At 27.7% G+C, this 18,323-nt stretch overlaps 1 protein-coding gene across 1 annotated transcript in view; it reads left to right on the top strand.

The window, feature by feature from the left end:
• The first annotated feature begins 3,959 nt into the window (after positions 1-3,959).
• LOC129981514 (forkhead box protein O-like) overlaps positions 3,960-18,323 on the top strand; it is a 161,151-nt gene continuing 146,787 nt past the window's right edge. Inside the window, exon 1 of the mRNA XM_056092375.1 lies at positions 3,960-5,143. Coding sequence (XP_055948350.1) covers positions 4,793-5,143 — 351 coding nt within the window. The 5' untranslated portion in view covers positions 3,960-4,792. The remainder of the gene's footprint in view (positions 5,144-18,323) is intronic.

Here is an 18,323-nt window from a genome sequence, read left to right as displayed (position 1 = left end):
TCACCATGTTTCGAATAAATTTGGCTGTGATATTTTCGTTAATACTTAGTCTTTTTACCTAAAAACTTTCGAACAATGTTCAAATCCGACTAGAGAAACCTGTACTTCTTATATTTAATGTTTTGCTTAATGAAATCAGTGAAAATACGCCTTTGGACATCTGTAACCCTAATAATTTTTTTTACTTGCAATCATTAACTCTTTACAAAAATTTTCATTTGAATAATATTTTAGAAAATTATTCATATTTTTTTCCTCCGAAAAGTCACTTTTAATAATAGAAATTGAATATTCCATGAAAAATACGTTGCTATCCAAACAATAAGAAGTGGAATCAAAATTCATAAACAGCTAAAGAGAAATCATGAACAATCAGCAAGAGTTGTCTTTCCAAAATTTTCACGCATATTCTTTAATTAAGGTGTTATCCTAGAGATCGCCTTGCAAAAAAGATTAAGTTTTATTGAATTCGATAACAATCATTTTTTTAATTTAGCGCCAATATTGATATTAATAAATGATACTACGTAAGTAAATCTATCAGTTCTTAAATCCATCCATAAATTTTAGTATATTTGTTAAACTATATAATAAGTTTTGATTTTAATATATTGCACCTCTTATTAATCATTATTTTTCGTAGTTACATACTGCAAAAAGCACGTGCACTTTATTGCTCTTAACTAGATTAAATATTTTATTTTTATTAACTGTTATAATTATTTTGAAATTAATTTTTTTTTGTTTATTTATTTTTGGAATTATGTATTGTAAAATTCCATGGACGAGGAAAAACAAACGATTTTACGATTCACGATCGATGTTCAATCATTTATAAAGAAATGAAAAAAAAAATGAAAATGGATAGTTTTTAAAAAGTTTTAAGAAATGAAGCATTATTTCTAAATCTTTAAATAAACGTAAATTTTAAATCTAAAAATTATTATTATTTTCTTTTTTTAACCCATATCAATCAAAGCGAATTTAAATTTCTAGATTGTACTTCTGAGTTGGCAACATTGTTGGTTTATCTAAGAGCAAACGATTTTCCGATTAAATTGTGCAACGTGAAAAACCAATAGTTAAATCGATTTGATAATTCTTAGGAATAAAATAAACGCAGCTACCATGCATGAGGTAATGATTTTTTCCTCTTCTTATTAATAAATGTCTTACTCAGAATCGAAAATTTGTTAGAAAATATATTACAAACTAAAATTTTTTCCTATTTTATTGTTGTTTCATTTTGAATGATATTTTGCTAAGTTCTGAAATGTGTATTCTAAGAATAATTTAATAAATAGAAACATTATGGTTGCCTACTTTAAATTCGATTTTGACTCATTGAAATTTTAATTTTTAAATGTTTTCAAATAATAGCAAAAATAACTTAACTTTTCTAAGTCAATAAATTTTTTTGCAAACTAATCTACAAAGATGGTTATAATGCTAAATTCTTCTGAAGAACAAGGACTTCTATTTTTATTGAATTGACTTGTCTATTCAAAATGTTGAAATTAAAATATTGAATTACATTTTGAAATGTTTCTGACATTAAATTTTGAAATTAAAAGAGGTAAAAAAAAAAAAAAACCCTTGAAAATTTTATATATTAAATTGGAAGTAAAATTTAAAATATTTTTGAAAAAATAAGTTTGATTTGTTGTTAAGACCCATTTTTATTTTCTCTGTTTATTTTAAAATCATTAACAGTTTACAAAAAAATTAAAAAGAAACGATATTTAAAATGATTTAGTAACAAATTGTTGTCATATATTGACCATTTCATTAAAATAAACTTAATTTCGTTTAATTACAATTAATAGAAAGTAGTCGAAATTTCAGTATGAAGTAACGCAAAAAAACTGTGCAAACTTTAAGCCTAATTTTCATAGCTGTAGCATATAAGACTTGAATACCTACAAAAGTTTCTCAGAAATGAATTTTTAAAAAAGGAAGAAAGCGCTTGAATTAAAAAAGAATACTTCTGTTACAATAATTTCTAATCTGAACAGCTGATATTATTTTATATTCAATAATCGAAACTTAATTATCCTTGATTATGCTTTTAAAATATATTGAAAATTAATTTCTGATTCTTTAAAAAATATTTTAATATTTTTAAAAGTAATAATTTTAAATAATTTTAATTTAATTAAATAATATTTTTAATTTAATTTAAATAATTTTTAAATTTTAATAAAGACTAAAGATTTTAAAATAATTATTTTTTAACTTTTATTATTTTGATAATAAATGATACAAAGAATTCAAATTTTCATTCATTTTTGTATGTGTAAAGTATATATATTTTCTCCCCCAACAAATGGCAAAATTCAAGAAATAAGATTTTTAGATGCATACTGAATTTAAAATACAATTTTATATTCATTTCTATTTATTTTATTCCATTATTCCGAAAGCTTTTATTATTTAGTCTAATAAAATACAGGTGCTTAAAAGTAAGCACCTGTATTTTATCAAAGCAGCTGCGCTGTCCAAACCACTACTACCACATGAAGAATAAGGTAGCTGTTCCAAATGGATCTTGAATTTAATCTTATCCGTTTAATTCTTCTGCATAAGTATTACAAAATCTGAGTCATTAAAGATTTAATTGATTCATTGAATTAATTATTCTATGAATCGATTCGATTCTAAATATCTATTCAATGTTTCTTAAAGTACATGAATCACATTTTTTATTTAAATGCTTGAGAGAAAATAAGCATTAATTTAAAAGTGATTGTCTCTTTAAAATTGAAACAGGTATGGGGTTGTCTTCTTTAATATTTATTCCAATTTCATTTGTTAATTTTTTTGAATATGACGATTAATTTTTTTAATTCACTTTTTAAATTATTATAAATTTTAGAAAGAAAATGGAAGACTGGAAAACAAATTTGCCTATTCTATTTTTATTTTTTATTTTTTTATCAGCCCCCTTTTTTTTATTTATTTGGTTTCTAATCAAAGTAATAATCGTGTTAAAATTCTAAATGAAAAAATAATCTACATTTATCTTCGTTCGCTTCTGTGTGTTTTAAAAAAAATTCAGAAAAATGCAGCATTTTTTTACTACAATATATATATTTTTTTTTGTAAATTTAATATATTGTAATAAATTCATAAATAATTTCATAAAAATTCTAAATATTTTTATTTACTCTGTCAAAGTAATAATCACTTTCGAATTCTAAATGAAACAAAAATCATCTTCTTTCGCTTCTACATGTTTTTAAAAATTTCCGAAATAGCACAGCATTTTGGTTACTACATCTTTTGTAAATTTAATGTATTGTAAATAAATTCATAAATAATTTCCTAAAAATTCAAAATGTTTATACTTGGATTCTGCTTCGGTTTCTAATCAACGTAATAGTCATGTCAAAATTCTAAATGAAAAAAAAAAATAATAATCTACATTTATCTTCGTTCGTTTCTATACGTTTTTAATATCTTTCAGAAAAACGCAGCAGTTTGGTAATTATAATAAATTCTTCTAATTTTAATGTATTATAAATGAATTCATAAATAAATGACTTCAAAGCAAATCGAATATAAAAGTAAACCTAAATTTTTTCTATATGTGCACATTTTTTCTTCTTATGTTAGGAAATGAATGAAATGTATTTGAAATATATTTCATTTCTCAGAATAAAAATATGTTCATACAACTTCTTTAATTTCATTTTGTTAGAATTTAATAACAAAATTTAAATTTATAAAAATGCATCTGCAATTTTAAAAAATGCATCTGCAATTTTAAAAAATGCTCTCAAAGAACTACGCATTTACTTATTCTAATATTCTTATTACTCAACAGATGTCGCTGACAGAACTAAACCTGTGTTAGAAAATACCGCCCAACTTCGAGAAAGCGTGGACCAGTCGCCAATGGCAACGTGATGTCATAGTGACGTCTTGAACTGATGCGTGAGATGGGAAGCGCAGTATCGAATCAACTAGTAACTGCAATGTGAGCTGCGAAATGAGTACGTCGCAAACTTCGGTCCGATATTCGTGATCCATACGCGGGTTTTGTTGTTGTTTTTTGACCACCTGTGGATTTCGTCCCGAAAGTTGAGCAAGGGAGAATCGGATGAGAGTTTCTAGCGATCATCTACGAAATTTTTGAAGTCTCTTCGAACCTTTTACACGTATTCTTTCGCCGCGAAATCGTGATTGGATTTTTGTCCTTCTATTTATTTTTCTTTTCCTTAATGAGTGTGTAACTTTGCAAGTGCGTCGCACAAATTGTCTCAAAACGTTTTCACTGATCCTGCTTGTGTGTTGTGGTGTGACCCATCCGTTTTATTTTCTGGAAAAGAATAAAGTGAATATCTGTGTTCTATTCCAAACCGAAATGTATATGCGGCGTTTAGAGCATGTTTTTCATCCACCTAGTGCGTATATAAGTATCTCGGTTACGTAACGGCTTCTGGATTGAAAACAAAGTAATGTGATCGTCGCTGAATTTACCTAGTCCACATAGTTCAACTTTCGTTTTTTGCTCAATCGTTGATTTAGTGTTTATTCTTTTTTGTTTGTTGAATTCTATTTTTACCTTTTGGATTATTTAACAAGACTTCGTCAAAAGCATGGTGGTGCAATTTTTTGGAACTGTTGACTATAATCGCTGTTCAAGTTTAATGAACAAAATTGACCATTGATATCTCCATGTGATAACTATCTACCAAGTGGACAAAATAATATCGCTGATTGATTGATTTATTCTTATTTTCGTTCTCCCACCCAAGTCTTCAAAGTGGATTACCACGGACTTCATAACATGGATCCGCTGGACATAGATCCGAACTTCGAGCCCCAGACGAGGGCTCGGTCCAATACATGGCCTTTGCCTCGACCAGACAACTTCACAGAACAGGATGGAGAGGAGAAAGGGGTTCTGCCTGTCCATTTGCAGGGTCACAACATGACAGGGGGCCTTGACCCTACCCCAAAAAAGAATTCCTCTCGGCGGAATGCTTGGGGGAACATGTCCTATGCGGATCTCATCACACAGGCCATACAAAGTTCGCAAGAAAAGCGATTGACTTTAGCTCAGATATATGAGTGGATGGTGCAGAACGTCGCCTACTTTAAAGACAAAGGGGATAGCAACAGTTCTGCAGGATGGAAGGTAAGGATATGATTTGAAATTTTTTTAATTAAATCCATCTTAAATGGAAATTTTTCAGTTAATTTCATCATTAAGGAAATTTTTTAATTAAATCCATCATAAATGGAAAGTTTTAGTTGAATCATCATTTAAATTATACAGTGGCATTAAATTCAGTTGAACTCTTTAAGTATAAGTACACACTACTTGGGACCGTTCCCTTTGGAATAATCGAATGTTCTGGTAATTGACGAAAAAAAGTTATTTCTTATGGACAATAAAAGTATTTTGTTTGTAACTTATTAATTTAATAACAAAAAATATACAGTGTTTTGTACATTTTGTCTGTTAAAATGTGATTGCTGAAACGTATTTGTTAAATTCAGGTGGATCGTTTTCTTTACTCATTTTACTCGGGGAAAGTTTTGTTTGTGGTATTCTTTTTCTTTTTTTCTTCAAATTGTACCGAAGAACTAGAGTTCTGATCATTAAACTTTTGCTGTATTTCGGTACAAATCTGGTGTCGATTTAAACCCTTCAAAGTTGGTTTCAAAGAACGACTCTCCTTCCCCTCTCCCCCTTTTTTATGTGAAAAGAGATAGGGTTTCTTCCCCTCCCCTCTGCAAAAATGGATTAAATTTGTTGTATACAACTAAAGTTGACCGTTTTACCTCATGATGTACTTTTTTTTTAATGATGTTCATCTTTTTTGAAATTATATTGAATCACATATTAATAAAAAAAAATAACTTTAAGGCCAAATTTAAAGTTGGACTTCGGAAAAATGTACAAATTATTTATTATCTTGAGATCCTCTCCGAATTTAATGCATTAGATATTGTATCCAATCCACCTTATTAAATTTTAATTGTTTTTGGAATTGTATTTATTGCATTACAAAAAAAATTTCACAAAATTACTTTAGAAATCTTTTTTATTCAAAAAAATATGTATTTGGATTATTATATATCTAAGCAACGTAGGATTACTCGGATGTTGATATTTAATGTTTTTAAAGTTAACTTGTTCTTGTATTTGAAATCGAGGTGACATTACAGCTTAAACACTTAATATTGTAGTTTGAATTTCTTATTGTCTATTAACAACTTTTGCACTGTGAAAATCGGAACGTGGGTTCAAATAAAAATTCCATCAAATTGTTTTTTAAGTTTGGAAGCAATTTATAATGTATTTTAATTCAATTATTTCTGTTTTACAGTGCAATTAAAATTTCTTTCCCCCTCTAAAAAATGTAAATCCTTTTGATGAGCCTGAGAAATTTGTAAGAAAGCATTATGAATGAAAAAGAATAGATACAGTTTTAAAACACTCAAATAGTTATTATGTTATATAAATCCTTGATATAACAAAAAGAAATGATAAAAACCCTTTCAAAAATGAAAGAGTAAATTTGTAAGATGCTAAGACATTTTTAATGTTTCATTTAATATTATTAAATATTTTGAATTCATCTAAAATAACCTCCTGTTTTAAAATCCGTATTTAAAAATATGAATTTTAATTCGTACAGTATAAATTCTTAAAGATACATCTTACTTAAAAATGAAACTAATTGCTTGTTTGTTTTTCAGTCTATGACTTCTGACGTTTTATTGCAGCTCATTTTAAACCATCCAATATTTTGAGTTCATAAGTTCAAAAATTTATAGAACACAAAGAGCAAAAACGACATCATATTTTAAAAATCTATATGTAATAATATGACATTTAATTGTAAAAAGATGCATTTTCCCAGTATTATATTTCGTAAAGTAATTTTGTATTAAAAATGAATTTAGTGTACATTTGACCTAAAATCGTACTGTTTTCTCCAATTTATTTTCATTGGAATTTATAATTTCCCTCATTTGCATATGTAAATTTGTGTATTGTCAGAGAGTTAAAAATAATTAAGATTGATTTGTTTTGAGTTCTTTCTTTCTTCTGTAAACGGAAAATTGAACATAAACTTTTAAGTTGGAAAAATTGTGTTCGTTATTTGTGAAATGCCTCGAAGTTGTTTGATACTGCTTTCTAAAATTCTTCGAAGCTATTTTGTATTTCTTTGTAACAAACATAATTTGATGCATTCCTAAAAAGTGAAATGAAGTTCGAAATTTATTCTTGAAATAAACGTAATGTATGAAGAAATTTGTACCCTACTCCAAAAAAAATTGGATTTTTCTTTAGTTCTGCGTCAATGATTTGAAACAGGAACAGGTTTGTAGGATTTTAAAACACAACATATTTTTTTTTTGTTATTTAGCATATCATAATCGCTTAGCATATTGTCTTCAGCGATCAGATTATTGACATGACACAAAAAATGGTAGCAACGCCGCTTCTTCTCTCGGGCCTCCTCCGCCTCTAGAATGCTTCAATCTGTCTTCTTCCGTATTAGTAAATTCCAATGGCATTTCCATTCTACCGAAATCTTAGGTTAGACTTCCATTTTAATAAGCAATTAATTTTTTAAAAAAGAATATTATTAATCTCAATAAATCGTCCTTTTGTGAAAATAAAATTAAAAAAACACTCATCTTTTTGATCTTACCTTCTTCTAACACCTTTGACCCTTTTAATTCATCAACTAACTAATAATCACACATTTCAAGCTGGGGACCTGAATTGATTTTAAATTGGACCTCTCGCGTAATTGGTTAGAATGGTTAGATGAGTAAGACATGATCCTCCAGCAGTAGGAGGACATTGGCCTGATTCACACATCCCAAATTTTCGCTGCATTAAGTACATTGAGAGTACTTGCATAGTGCACACATACCCCAATTTCATTGAACTATTGAGGAAAATACTGGGCAAAGATAATTGTTTTACATCTTGACTCGGTCTGAAATATGTGTGCATTCCTCGTTGCTACATGTGTTCTTCACACCGCCAATGGCTTCTCTGGTGTTATATCGCTGATGTCTGACGGTGAATTTAGATATTTTGTATTAGGTCCTTCTTTTAATAAGATAATCATTTTCATTTCGCATTTTTAATATGTTAATTTTTTTATTAAATTTGTAAAAATATATTTATCTTTATCCGTTTTGATTCCAGAACACCCGGTATTCACATGTATAGACAAATTATTGAAGTAGATGTCCCATGTTTATAAATATTTTAAAAACTAAGCGAATGTAATGAGACAGATAAGAAGCAGAAAAATGATGCTTGATTAAGTCTTATTATTATCCTAAACTTTTATCATTCATTCAGAGAATTTGTGTTTTTTACAAACTTAATTACTTGGCGAATGGCAAAAATAATAATAGTTCACTTATTTGGAGCCTCCTTTGAGTCTAGCAGCCGTAGAGAGCTAGCTGCCTAGGAAGAAATTTGCCTTTGCTAATGCTTTTCCCTGCATAAATTAAACGTGTGCCGTGGGCTTTTTCATTGATAAAGAACAAAGAATGGTAGATCCTATCTTCTTTCGTCGAAGCCAGTTCGAACGCGAGACCCTCCAATTCTAAGACCGCTACTGTGTCACGAGGCTACCAGAGCCTCGCTTTCATCTTGTACGTTAAATGTAGAAAGATGGCATGGATTAAACACAATAATCAAAAAGCAAATGAAAATAAAATCTCAAAATCTCAAAAAAAAAAAAGAAAGAAAGAACGTAAATTGTATATGTGCACTATTTTTCTTTTAAGTTGATGCATCTATACGCGTCATTTTAGGGTGATCATATTCCAATCAAAAATTGTTCTTGAAAATTATTTAAGATTTAACTTTTTAAAACGTACACGCAGTGAATCGTTTAGATAAAATAATGTTTAAAAATTAAATTCTGACAATTTCTTCCAAATCCCGGATTCTTTCAAATATTGCACAAACAGTCTAAATTCTAAATGAACCGAGACATTTGATCACTTTATCTTATAAATTTACTGAAGTATGAAGTTTAATAAATATTGTTTCAGAAATTAATTGTATTATTTTAATGATAGTAATAATTATTCTGTCTCGTTTAAGTTGTAGATAGTTAATAATTAATATTACATAAAATGCCGTGGCAATAGTAGCATTGAATTAAATTTTAATCTCACTATTTGTCCCTCCCCCTTTTTTTTTTTTAACATTGTGGATTCTGTTTCTCACTTTTTCTCGTGTTGTGTTCAGAATTACAAAAATTTATTTTAATGATAAGAACATTAAATGCCAAAGTATTTTCCAATGAATAATTTTTCGAATAAATGTCAACCAAACTCACCATTTCTTCTGGAGTTTATTTGCGAGCGTTGTTACATTCTCCCTCCCCCCGCACACACACTTCTTTCCTTTTTTAAGTATTATTAGACGAAACATCGCCTACAACTTTTTAAAAGCAACTTTCTATATATATTTTAATGGGGCTTTTTTTATTTTGTTATCCTATTTTCTATTAAATGATAAAGAAAATATCATCTTGTCTCAAATGGTTTTCATGTTTTAACTTAAATTCATTGGGTTTATCTTTTTGGATCTGAAAATTCGATAAATGAATATTCGGCATATAATAAATATAAGTCTGTTATCATAATGAATTTCGCAAGCTGAATAACCTCAATTTTTTTTATATCTATTTTTTTCAATCAGTGTGACTGAAATGTAATCTCCATTTAAAATAAAATTAAATTTAAAAAATCTATTTTCATATCATCGTATTGAATCAGGCGGCGATAAAATATCCTCATTGTGTACTTAAAAGCTCTTACCAACAAAATAAACAGAAAAGAACTTTAAACGATTTCGTAGCGCTGTAAACGTAAACGAGTGAATTTCATCTTTTATCCAATAACCGAGTAAGCGTCCTTGAGTGAAACCAGTTCCCTCAAGAGTTAATAATATTTAGCATCGCAAAATAACAAGAAGGTACAAGTTAATGAAGTTTCCGATCGATTTTGTTAAAATTCTTCCATAAAAATTTGTCAGATAAAAACTGTTCTTCACGAATTACATTTATAACAAACGATAATTTTTTTCGTGCTTGTTTTATTAATCTGGTAGAATTTAATTCTTCTTTTTTGTTCTTATTGTTCTGCGTTTTATTGTTTTTTTAATATTTTGATTTCATACCATTTTGGTTTTCGTATCATAATCGCACTCGCTGAATGTTCGTTTTTCTTTCTGGTAATGCGTATTCAGTTTTACGGAAATTATGTAACGTACTCCTGATTCTTCTAACGCTAGCTACTACTTGTTTTTCTTAGACCATTGACGCCTTGATTTGTTTTGAATCGGGCATGTTTATGTTTAAACCAAAACAGAGTGTACAAAGAACATTCAAAGAGAATTTTCGGTTATTCTATTTAATTAAACATATATAGAGCATTTTTTTCTGTCTAACTAAATACTTAATTTTTCAGCACAAATGTTTGATGTTTATTTGGTGGCTAGACCAAAAAAAAGGATTTTAAAAAATGTCCCTACAAATATGGATTTTGTTTTCTTTACACACACTTAATATTTGAAAACAAATACCTCCTTCCCCATTTTTAGAAATTCTTAAAATTGACTCTTCCTCTCTTTGCAAATGGGTTGGTTATTTAAAGCTATTCATGAATTTTTAATTTTTTTTATCCAAATTTGCATTTGCTGTACTTATTTAGAAGGATTGCTTTCAGTGTAGGCATGTACATATCTAATGGCGATAGAATATAACAGTTAAATTAGTTTCTGCTATTAATATAATATTTTATTTTTGATTATTAATAAAATATAATATTCAAAAGAAAAAAGAAACTCCTCTGCTATATTCGTTCTTTACAACTGTATGGTATATGTGAAATTTTAGGAATCGATTTTACCGAATATATTTTATTAAAAGTTTCTGTAAAATAAATAAAATACCGAATATTTCTGTCAAATAAATATTTTTTTCTTAATTGTATGCTATTGCAGAGTTGATAATATAATATTGAATTCTTGGTAATTAAATATGCTCTTAAATCACTCTACAACTTTCTTGGCTTCATTCACAAAATGTTGGCTTTATTTCTAAAGGCTACAATAAATATCTTTCTGCCATGTTAACGTGAAATCAAGATTTGATTTTATGTTTTCATCTATTAAAATTTCATTAAAACTTAACAAACCGATCTCTCTGCGGATCTTTCTTGAATTATTAGATAGAAACGAACATGACCGTATCATTTTTTTTATCTGCCCTATCTTGACTATTCCAGATAACTGATTTCTTGGGCAACACAGTCGACACTTGCAATCAACAAATAATAAAATCTGACATATACCCGCTGATATTGCACCTGTTTTAGAATTGCTGTGAAATAAATTTGCAGGGACACGTCGTCGAACATTTAATTACATGCGTGTATATTTTATGACCTTATTTTTAACACATTTCAAAAGACTGGGAAAAAAAAAAGTTTCAGTCAACGGAACCTTCTGAATTGCTGACGTATTAGAAAGAAAACATGTAGATGTTCCAAAAGTGCCGAGTCTTTATTGATAAGTGAGGTGCAAAGGTAAACGATTGATAAAGACTTGTGCATTCTACCGAAATGGTTGACTTGTTGCGTGGACATGTTGTAGATGTATTCTCCAGAATTTTTCCTTTGCTGTTCCTATCGAATGTTTTCGTTTTGGTTGAATTCCGTATCTTCCTATGAAAAATTAAAATACAACAAATGTGTTATAATATATTTACATGAATTTAAATTAGAAAACTTAATTTAAAAGGGTGAAAATTTTTTTTTGCTCGTTTGCATTTTCTAGATTGCACCTTTCAGAGCATGCAAAATCTAATTGGAACCTTTTTTATAGTAAATTAAAATTTTCTGTTGGATTCATGTATACGTAATTTTTCCTATCTTGTAATGAAATTCAAAATATTAAAGTTATCCCACTCCTTTCTCTTTCTTTTCTCATATTTATTTTATGGAGAGTAGGTTTTAATGGTTTTGTATGCTTACCATTAATTTTTTTATTGTTGTGAATTTAGTAAATGTTGCTAATTACAAGTAATTTATATATTATTAAATAGAAATTAATTGAAAATAAATTCACAAACACTCACTACTGGTATGCGATAATGGTATTAAATCAAAATTAAATTAAATGAATTACTAACTTTTGATTAAGGTTGAAAAAATTAAAATAACGTGTTATCATCGAGAATACGCAAGTGATCAAAATCTCAGATTTCTAATATTCTTTGAATATAAAACTCCATCGTTACGTATTAAATTAGTAGGTAAAAATAGAGTGTTTAGATTAAATGTTTTTAATTCTTTAATATCCAAGTTATGTGGTAAGAGTGGATATATTAATTTAATGTATGAAACTAATAACTAACATTTCCAAAATCATATATATATATAAAGTTAATTCTGTAGTAAAAAAGGCAACGAATGACTTTTCTTGAAATTTTTGTTGTTTTGTAGTTTTTATTACAAACCATTAAAAATAAAATGTCCGATAAAACAAATATTTTATTTAATGGAACGCATATGTTTTTAAAATGGATTTGTTGGGAAAAGACATGCTCTAAATCCTCGATTCAACTTTCGAATTTAATGATAAAATTATTTAGCGGAAGGTGTGAGAAAAATTGATTTAAACTTGAGACAGTATTTCACCTTTGTATTGCACAATTTTATATAACACATTTTTTTTTTTTACTGATGTTATCAAAAATAATATTTTAAATGTACGTTGTACAATAAAATTTGAAGTGTTATGCCCTGTTGTAATATTGTTCGTATTATAAATCGTGATTTGCAATATCTCCAATGATACTTTCATCCCTTCGCTTAATTGTTCATTAAATCGTGAATTTGCTATAATCGTGAATACTTAAAACTTTAGAGCTTCAAACTGTATATTTCATGATTTATAATACAAAATATGATTTTAAAAAATAAAAGTAGACTTTTTATAAACTATAAGCGTTGTTCAAACATTCAACGAAATGAGGTAAAAATTAAACCATAACACTTCCTGATACATAAAATATAAAATTAAACAGAAAAAATTCCGACACACCATTGTTAATAATAACTTCATATTTGTTCCATACTCCATAATTATTCATCAAATTGGGTTGAAATGTCATTGATGAAATCCAAATAAAATAAATATATTTTAGATACAAATTATCAGCTAAGAAACTTGATTTTTTTCATCTCAAACAACTTGACAGTAAGTACACCAAAAATATTACACAATTCACACCCTTATTTCATCATATTTTGCGATAAATGGGAAGAAAATATACACCAGTATTACGTATATATATATATTGTTCAATTTTCTGGATTATTTTTATTTTCTGTTTATTTTTGATGTTATCTCTGATTTTTTTTCCATCTTATCTGATATTGCATGTTACGAAAATTTATCTATAAACAATGTCATAATGGAATAACTGTCTGATCTGTTATTTTCAACTGTAAAATTTCTACTTGCATTTTTTTTTTTTTAATTTCCACCTATTATGTATAATAAAAATAATAAAAGACACCGTCTAAAACCTTCCTTTAAGATGTTATTTAAAAAGAAGTCATCTGATTTCTGCAAACGATGGCGGCCATCTTAACATAAAAATTCATTCTTAGTAAAGAAATAAAAGCAGCATGATTTAATGGATTTCGATCGCCTATTTAAGTATAATGTCGATCTGCTGCGTTCACCGAAGGACGTCTTCACGATTAAGCTGTGCTTTGTAAGTTGGCTTGCAATTCACGATTTCTCTGTTTGTTTTCAGAGGCACGTGAAGTCTTCTTTCAGCAGCTTTACTTAAGCTATTCAAATATAAAATGCAAAAGGCGCGGCTTATTAATTGTAAAAGTGATTTTTTCATTTTTATTTAGTTTCCATAATGGCGGTACACTGTGGATGGAAAAATCAATCATGAAAATATTGTCCAGAAATTTCATTAATATTAAAATGCGATTAAAAGACTATGTATCTATAGCTATATACTATAAATAAACTAATATAATATAACTAATGAATAATAACTAATATTATTACTATAAACTATATACACGTTTTCATGGAAATGCTTCAAAACATATTTATTTAACAACATATATATTATTAACTAAATTTTAATGATCTGATAGATATTAATCTTAACTAGTAGTGAAATTTTTTAAAATTTCTATACGCAAATTAGGATGTTTGTATTAAAAAATATCCCTAGTATGTTCATGAAAACGGCATGCACGAATTTTTTTTATTTTTTATAAACTTGCAGCTAAAAGTTAATATTCCTCAAAACCACCTTGAATGTATTATGAGAAATTAAGTTTATCAATGCTTTATTGTAATTGAGATATATAATTTGAATTTTTTTCTGTCTAGCTTTCTATTATATATCGAAAATATATTAGTACTTGTATCTCTGCAAGTTGAGGTCATTTTAATAGGATCTTCAAAATATGTCCAGTTATTTTTCACATTTTGTAAAATATCTAACATATTACATGTCTTTAAACTAAACTATATGCCTGATCGACTACCATAAAAAACTTAATAGTTTCGGAGTTGTATTTAAGGCAATAAAAATGAAACAAAATGCAGTGATGCAAAGCTTCGAAATGAGTAGTTCGCTTGGAACTCTTTAAAACTGTGTTTTAGTTTTTGTTGTAGTGGGAAAACGGAAAATCAAACGGAACAGAGATACCGAATCCAGTGAGGCATTCCAATGCCAATAAATACTTTATCTATATAAATGAAATTAAAAAGCCGTTTTTTTAAAATCATTTATCCGTTACATATAGAAATTTGAGCTATTGAACAACTTTTCTTCAGTTTTGCTTACAAATGTCTCAAGTATAAAGAAGTATTTGTAAAAGTTCCGTGACTATTAAAACAATTATAAAAATTACGTTTCCTATACCCATGCGCAATACTACCTTATTGACACTAAGAAATAACTCTTTAATTTAAAAATTGTTTTGAAATTTTCTGTTACTTAAAGATCGCTTTAAAATTTGACCACATGCGTCGAATAACTTTCAACAGAGATATAAATTCTCTGTTGGAATTTATTGCTTTAATATTCCTCTTCGTTAGATATTTAGTTAGTTCGGATTGCCACTCACAATGTTTAATTATTATTTTTTTCATTTATCATTTCGAATTATTAATAATTCATGTGAAAAATAAGCCTGATGCGATTTTGAAAAATCGTTTGAGATAATGCAAAATAAATTGAAATTCTTAAATGCAAAAGATTTTCATATTCTAATTAAAAATGAAATTGCCAGCGATAGAATAATTTTGTGTATTATAATACTTTATTTAAAAAAAAAAAAACTTTACATTTTATATAAATAGATAGATAGATGGATATTTCAGTTGAGTTTCAGGTATTGCTAATTAAATATATTTTTTACATTTTCGCTTACGATATATTCACATTATATTATTTTAAAGAACATTTAGCTTTATATAATAAATATTTGTAATAAGTACTTGAAATTTTGCTTACAAATGTTGAGGAATAACCAAGGTTTTAATAAAGTTTTTGATTGTTAATTAAATAATTAATATTTTATTAGTAAAAAAAACCTGAGAGTAAATCCCTCCGTGGTATCTTTGATTATATCAATTAGTTTTATATACATATATAGATGACAACTGAATGTATATCAAAGGATTAATTAATATAAAACATTTCACACAATTTTGAAATTTTTCTTTTGAAGTCAAAAACGACAACAATTCATTTATTATTCTGATTTATGTTTTTATATATTCTCTTTAATTTCCTAGCAGGAAAATTTTCAAAACTCTTGACTATCCTTATTTTTAAAATTATTGCTCAGCAATAAAAATAAAAATCCTTTCTTCGCATTGTAGTCGAACTTTTCTGTATAAAAATCCTTTCTTCGCATTGTAGTCGAACTTTTCTGTATCGCCGTAGTCAATCAAGATTTATCGAACGTGAACCATGGTTAAAATTCTGTAAAAGATTCCAATCGCGATGTGGCTGTACTCTCGAGCAGTTTTAAGAGCACAGCTGTCTTTTTATCACGCCCGATCTTTTTTGTGCGTTCCCTCTTCCAGTTTTCTTCTCTCTCTCTCTCTCTCTCTCTTTTTTTTTAATTCTTTCTCTTTTTCTGTCTCCCTCTCTCCACGGGTGTCAGAAAAAGCTTACGACAACCCTTCCAGAGCTCAAAGGATTAAGAGCTCTGTTGTTACCTTCGAGCCGTGCTTTCACAAAAAGTCATAGAAAAGTGGATATTCTCCTGAATTATCGCCGTAATCGGATTATTGCATTGGCGCAATCTGTGGCAGCGAGAGTTTTTCTTCATCGAAAATGGCAACGGCTATGTGACGAAGTTTTGAAGTCTTCATTAGAAAGAAGAAGTGAATGCACGAAATGGAACCCTTTTATACCATTAACTTACTAATGCGTAAACGCTGCCGTTGGCGGTATTCGTTGTCTGTGAAATTGTATAAATATAGATATTTTAAATTCTGCTTCAATTTAAGAAAAAAAAAAAAGAAAGAATAACGATAAAATTCATTTGATATTTTTAATATAATTTATGTATTATAACAAAATCGCTTTTGTTTAAAATTTTAAAGTTATTAAAAATATTTTTTACTAATTTAATCTTGATTGTCTTTAACAATAATTTATCTTTAAAGGTATCTATTGTCTGAAAGCAAATTGGAATATATTTGCTTTCTGAAAACAAATTATAATATATTTGTTTTGCAAACGATTGTTAAAACAATTTGCTATCTATTCCTTTTAAATTTGATAATACAATAGTTTGTCGTTTGTCATGTAAGTAAAAAAAGGGAATTACTATTACTATAGTTTTTATTTATTTTAAAATGTAATAAGGTAAACACTGAAAGTTATTTCTCTAATGCATGTATATTTCATAAAGGTAAATGAAATGAATAAAACGATGCACATAAAAAGGTAGACTTTCATATTTTAAAATAGAAAAAAGCATCAAATAATTTTGTAATTATTGAGTTATCTATTCCATTCAATACAATTTTTTGTTGTTATTCTTTTAGAACTTACTGTTGAATTTTGTTGTCCTTGTTATATAACTTAGAGGTAGGGAGGATCTGTTTATGAAATATGTATTATTTGTTACCCTTGAGACATTAGAACATTCGAGAAGTTTCAGCCAAAGTGTGCATGGAGAAGAGGGAGTAGGCTTTTGTAAGCTTTGTAAAGCTTTTCAATTTAGAAATTATTCGAATCACGTCTCTGTATAAAACTAATTGTTCGGTAATAGAAATGATGACACTATTTCATTTTTATTTTGATAAAACTATTCTATTTTTGAAGATCTTTCAGTTTGCTGCATCTTTCTTTGTAAAAATATATTAAAAAACTTTATTGATCAAGCAAAAGGTACAAGTTTGACCATTTTCCCTTATTTCCTATTGATCTGTTTTGATTAATATGAATAGGGATCTCTATCATAAAATTACTCTTCAAATAAGTTTATAATGTAATTCTATTTTATTTTTTAAACCTTCGGATCAAATACTTAATTTGCGTATATTTTGATTTTTTGTTAAATCTGAAATTGATTCTCATTTTTTTTTTTTTTTTTTATGTTTTGCTTTTTTGAAATATTAATATGCTGTTGCCAAGAAACTGTTGCATAGCAATTAATTTCCTTTATGACTGCCAAGAGACTTTTCCTAAATTTAAATGGCTGTAATTTGCATTTGTGCAACTTTTAATTTTTAAAAAACTTTAATTCCATTTTAGCTAATTTGGATCTTTTAATGCCACAAATGTGCAGAAAATTTACCAATTCCAATTAACGAAATAAATTAAATGAATCGTGTGTGCATCTAAAATGTTTTATAATGTAAATGCCATTATATTGACAGCCAATTTTTTCATAATGCTGCAATGCTGTGAATGTACCGTAAATGCTGGATTTAATTTTTATATCAATATAATGGGTGTCCCAAAATTAAAGCAAGATTTGAATTTGCCATCATTGTGCAATAAAGTACTGGCAACCCTATTAAAATAGAGCAACGTATTAAGACAAAATTCGGATTAAATAAAAAACACATTTTTCTTTAAATTGTTATATTTTTATTGAATTGTAAAGTACACAGGATAGGGTTATATATGGAATAGCAAATAGGGCAAATGGCCTCTACGACTTTTCTGGCACATGCGCACTCTTTTGTCGAAATTTTCTGCGACCATTTTGCACTAATGTGGCTGAATTTCATTGATACAGCGTTC

Source organism: Argiope bruennichi, chromosome 1, assembly GCF_947563725.1.
Source record: "Argiope bruennichi chromosome 1, qqArgBrue1.1, whole genome shotgun sequence".
NCBI classification, from domain to species: domain Eukaryota; kingdom Metazoa; phylum Arthropoda; class Arachnida; order Araneae; family Araneidae; genus Argiope; species Argiope bruennichi.
The sequence above is the reverse complement of the archived record's forward strand: the minus strand, read 5'-3'. Positions and strand labels throughout refer to the sequence as shown.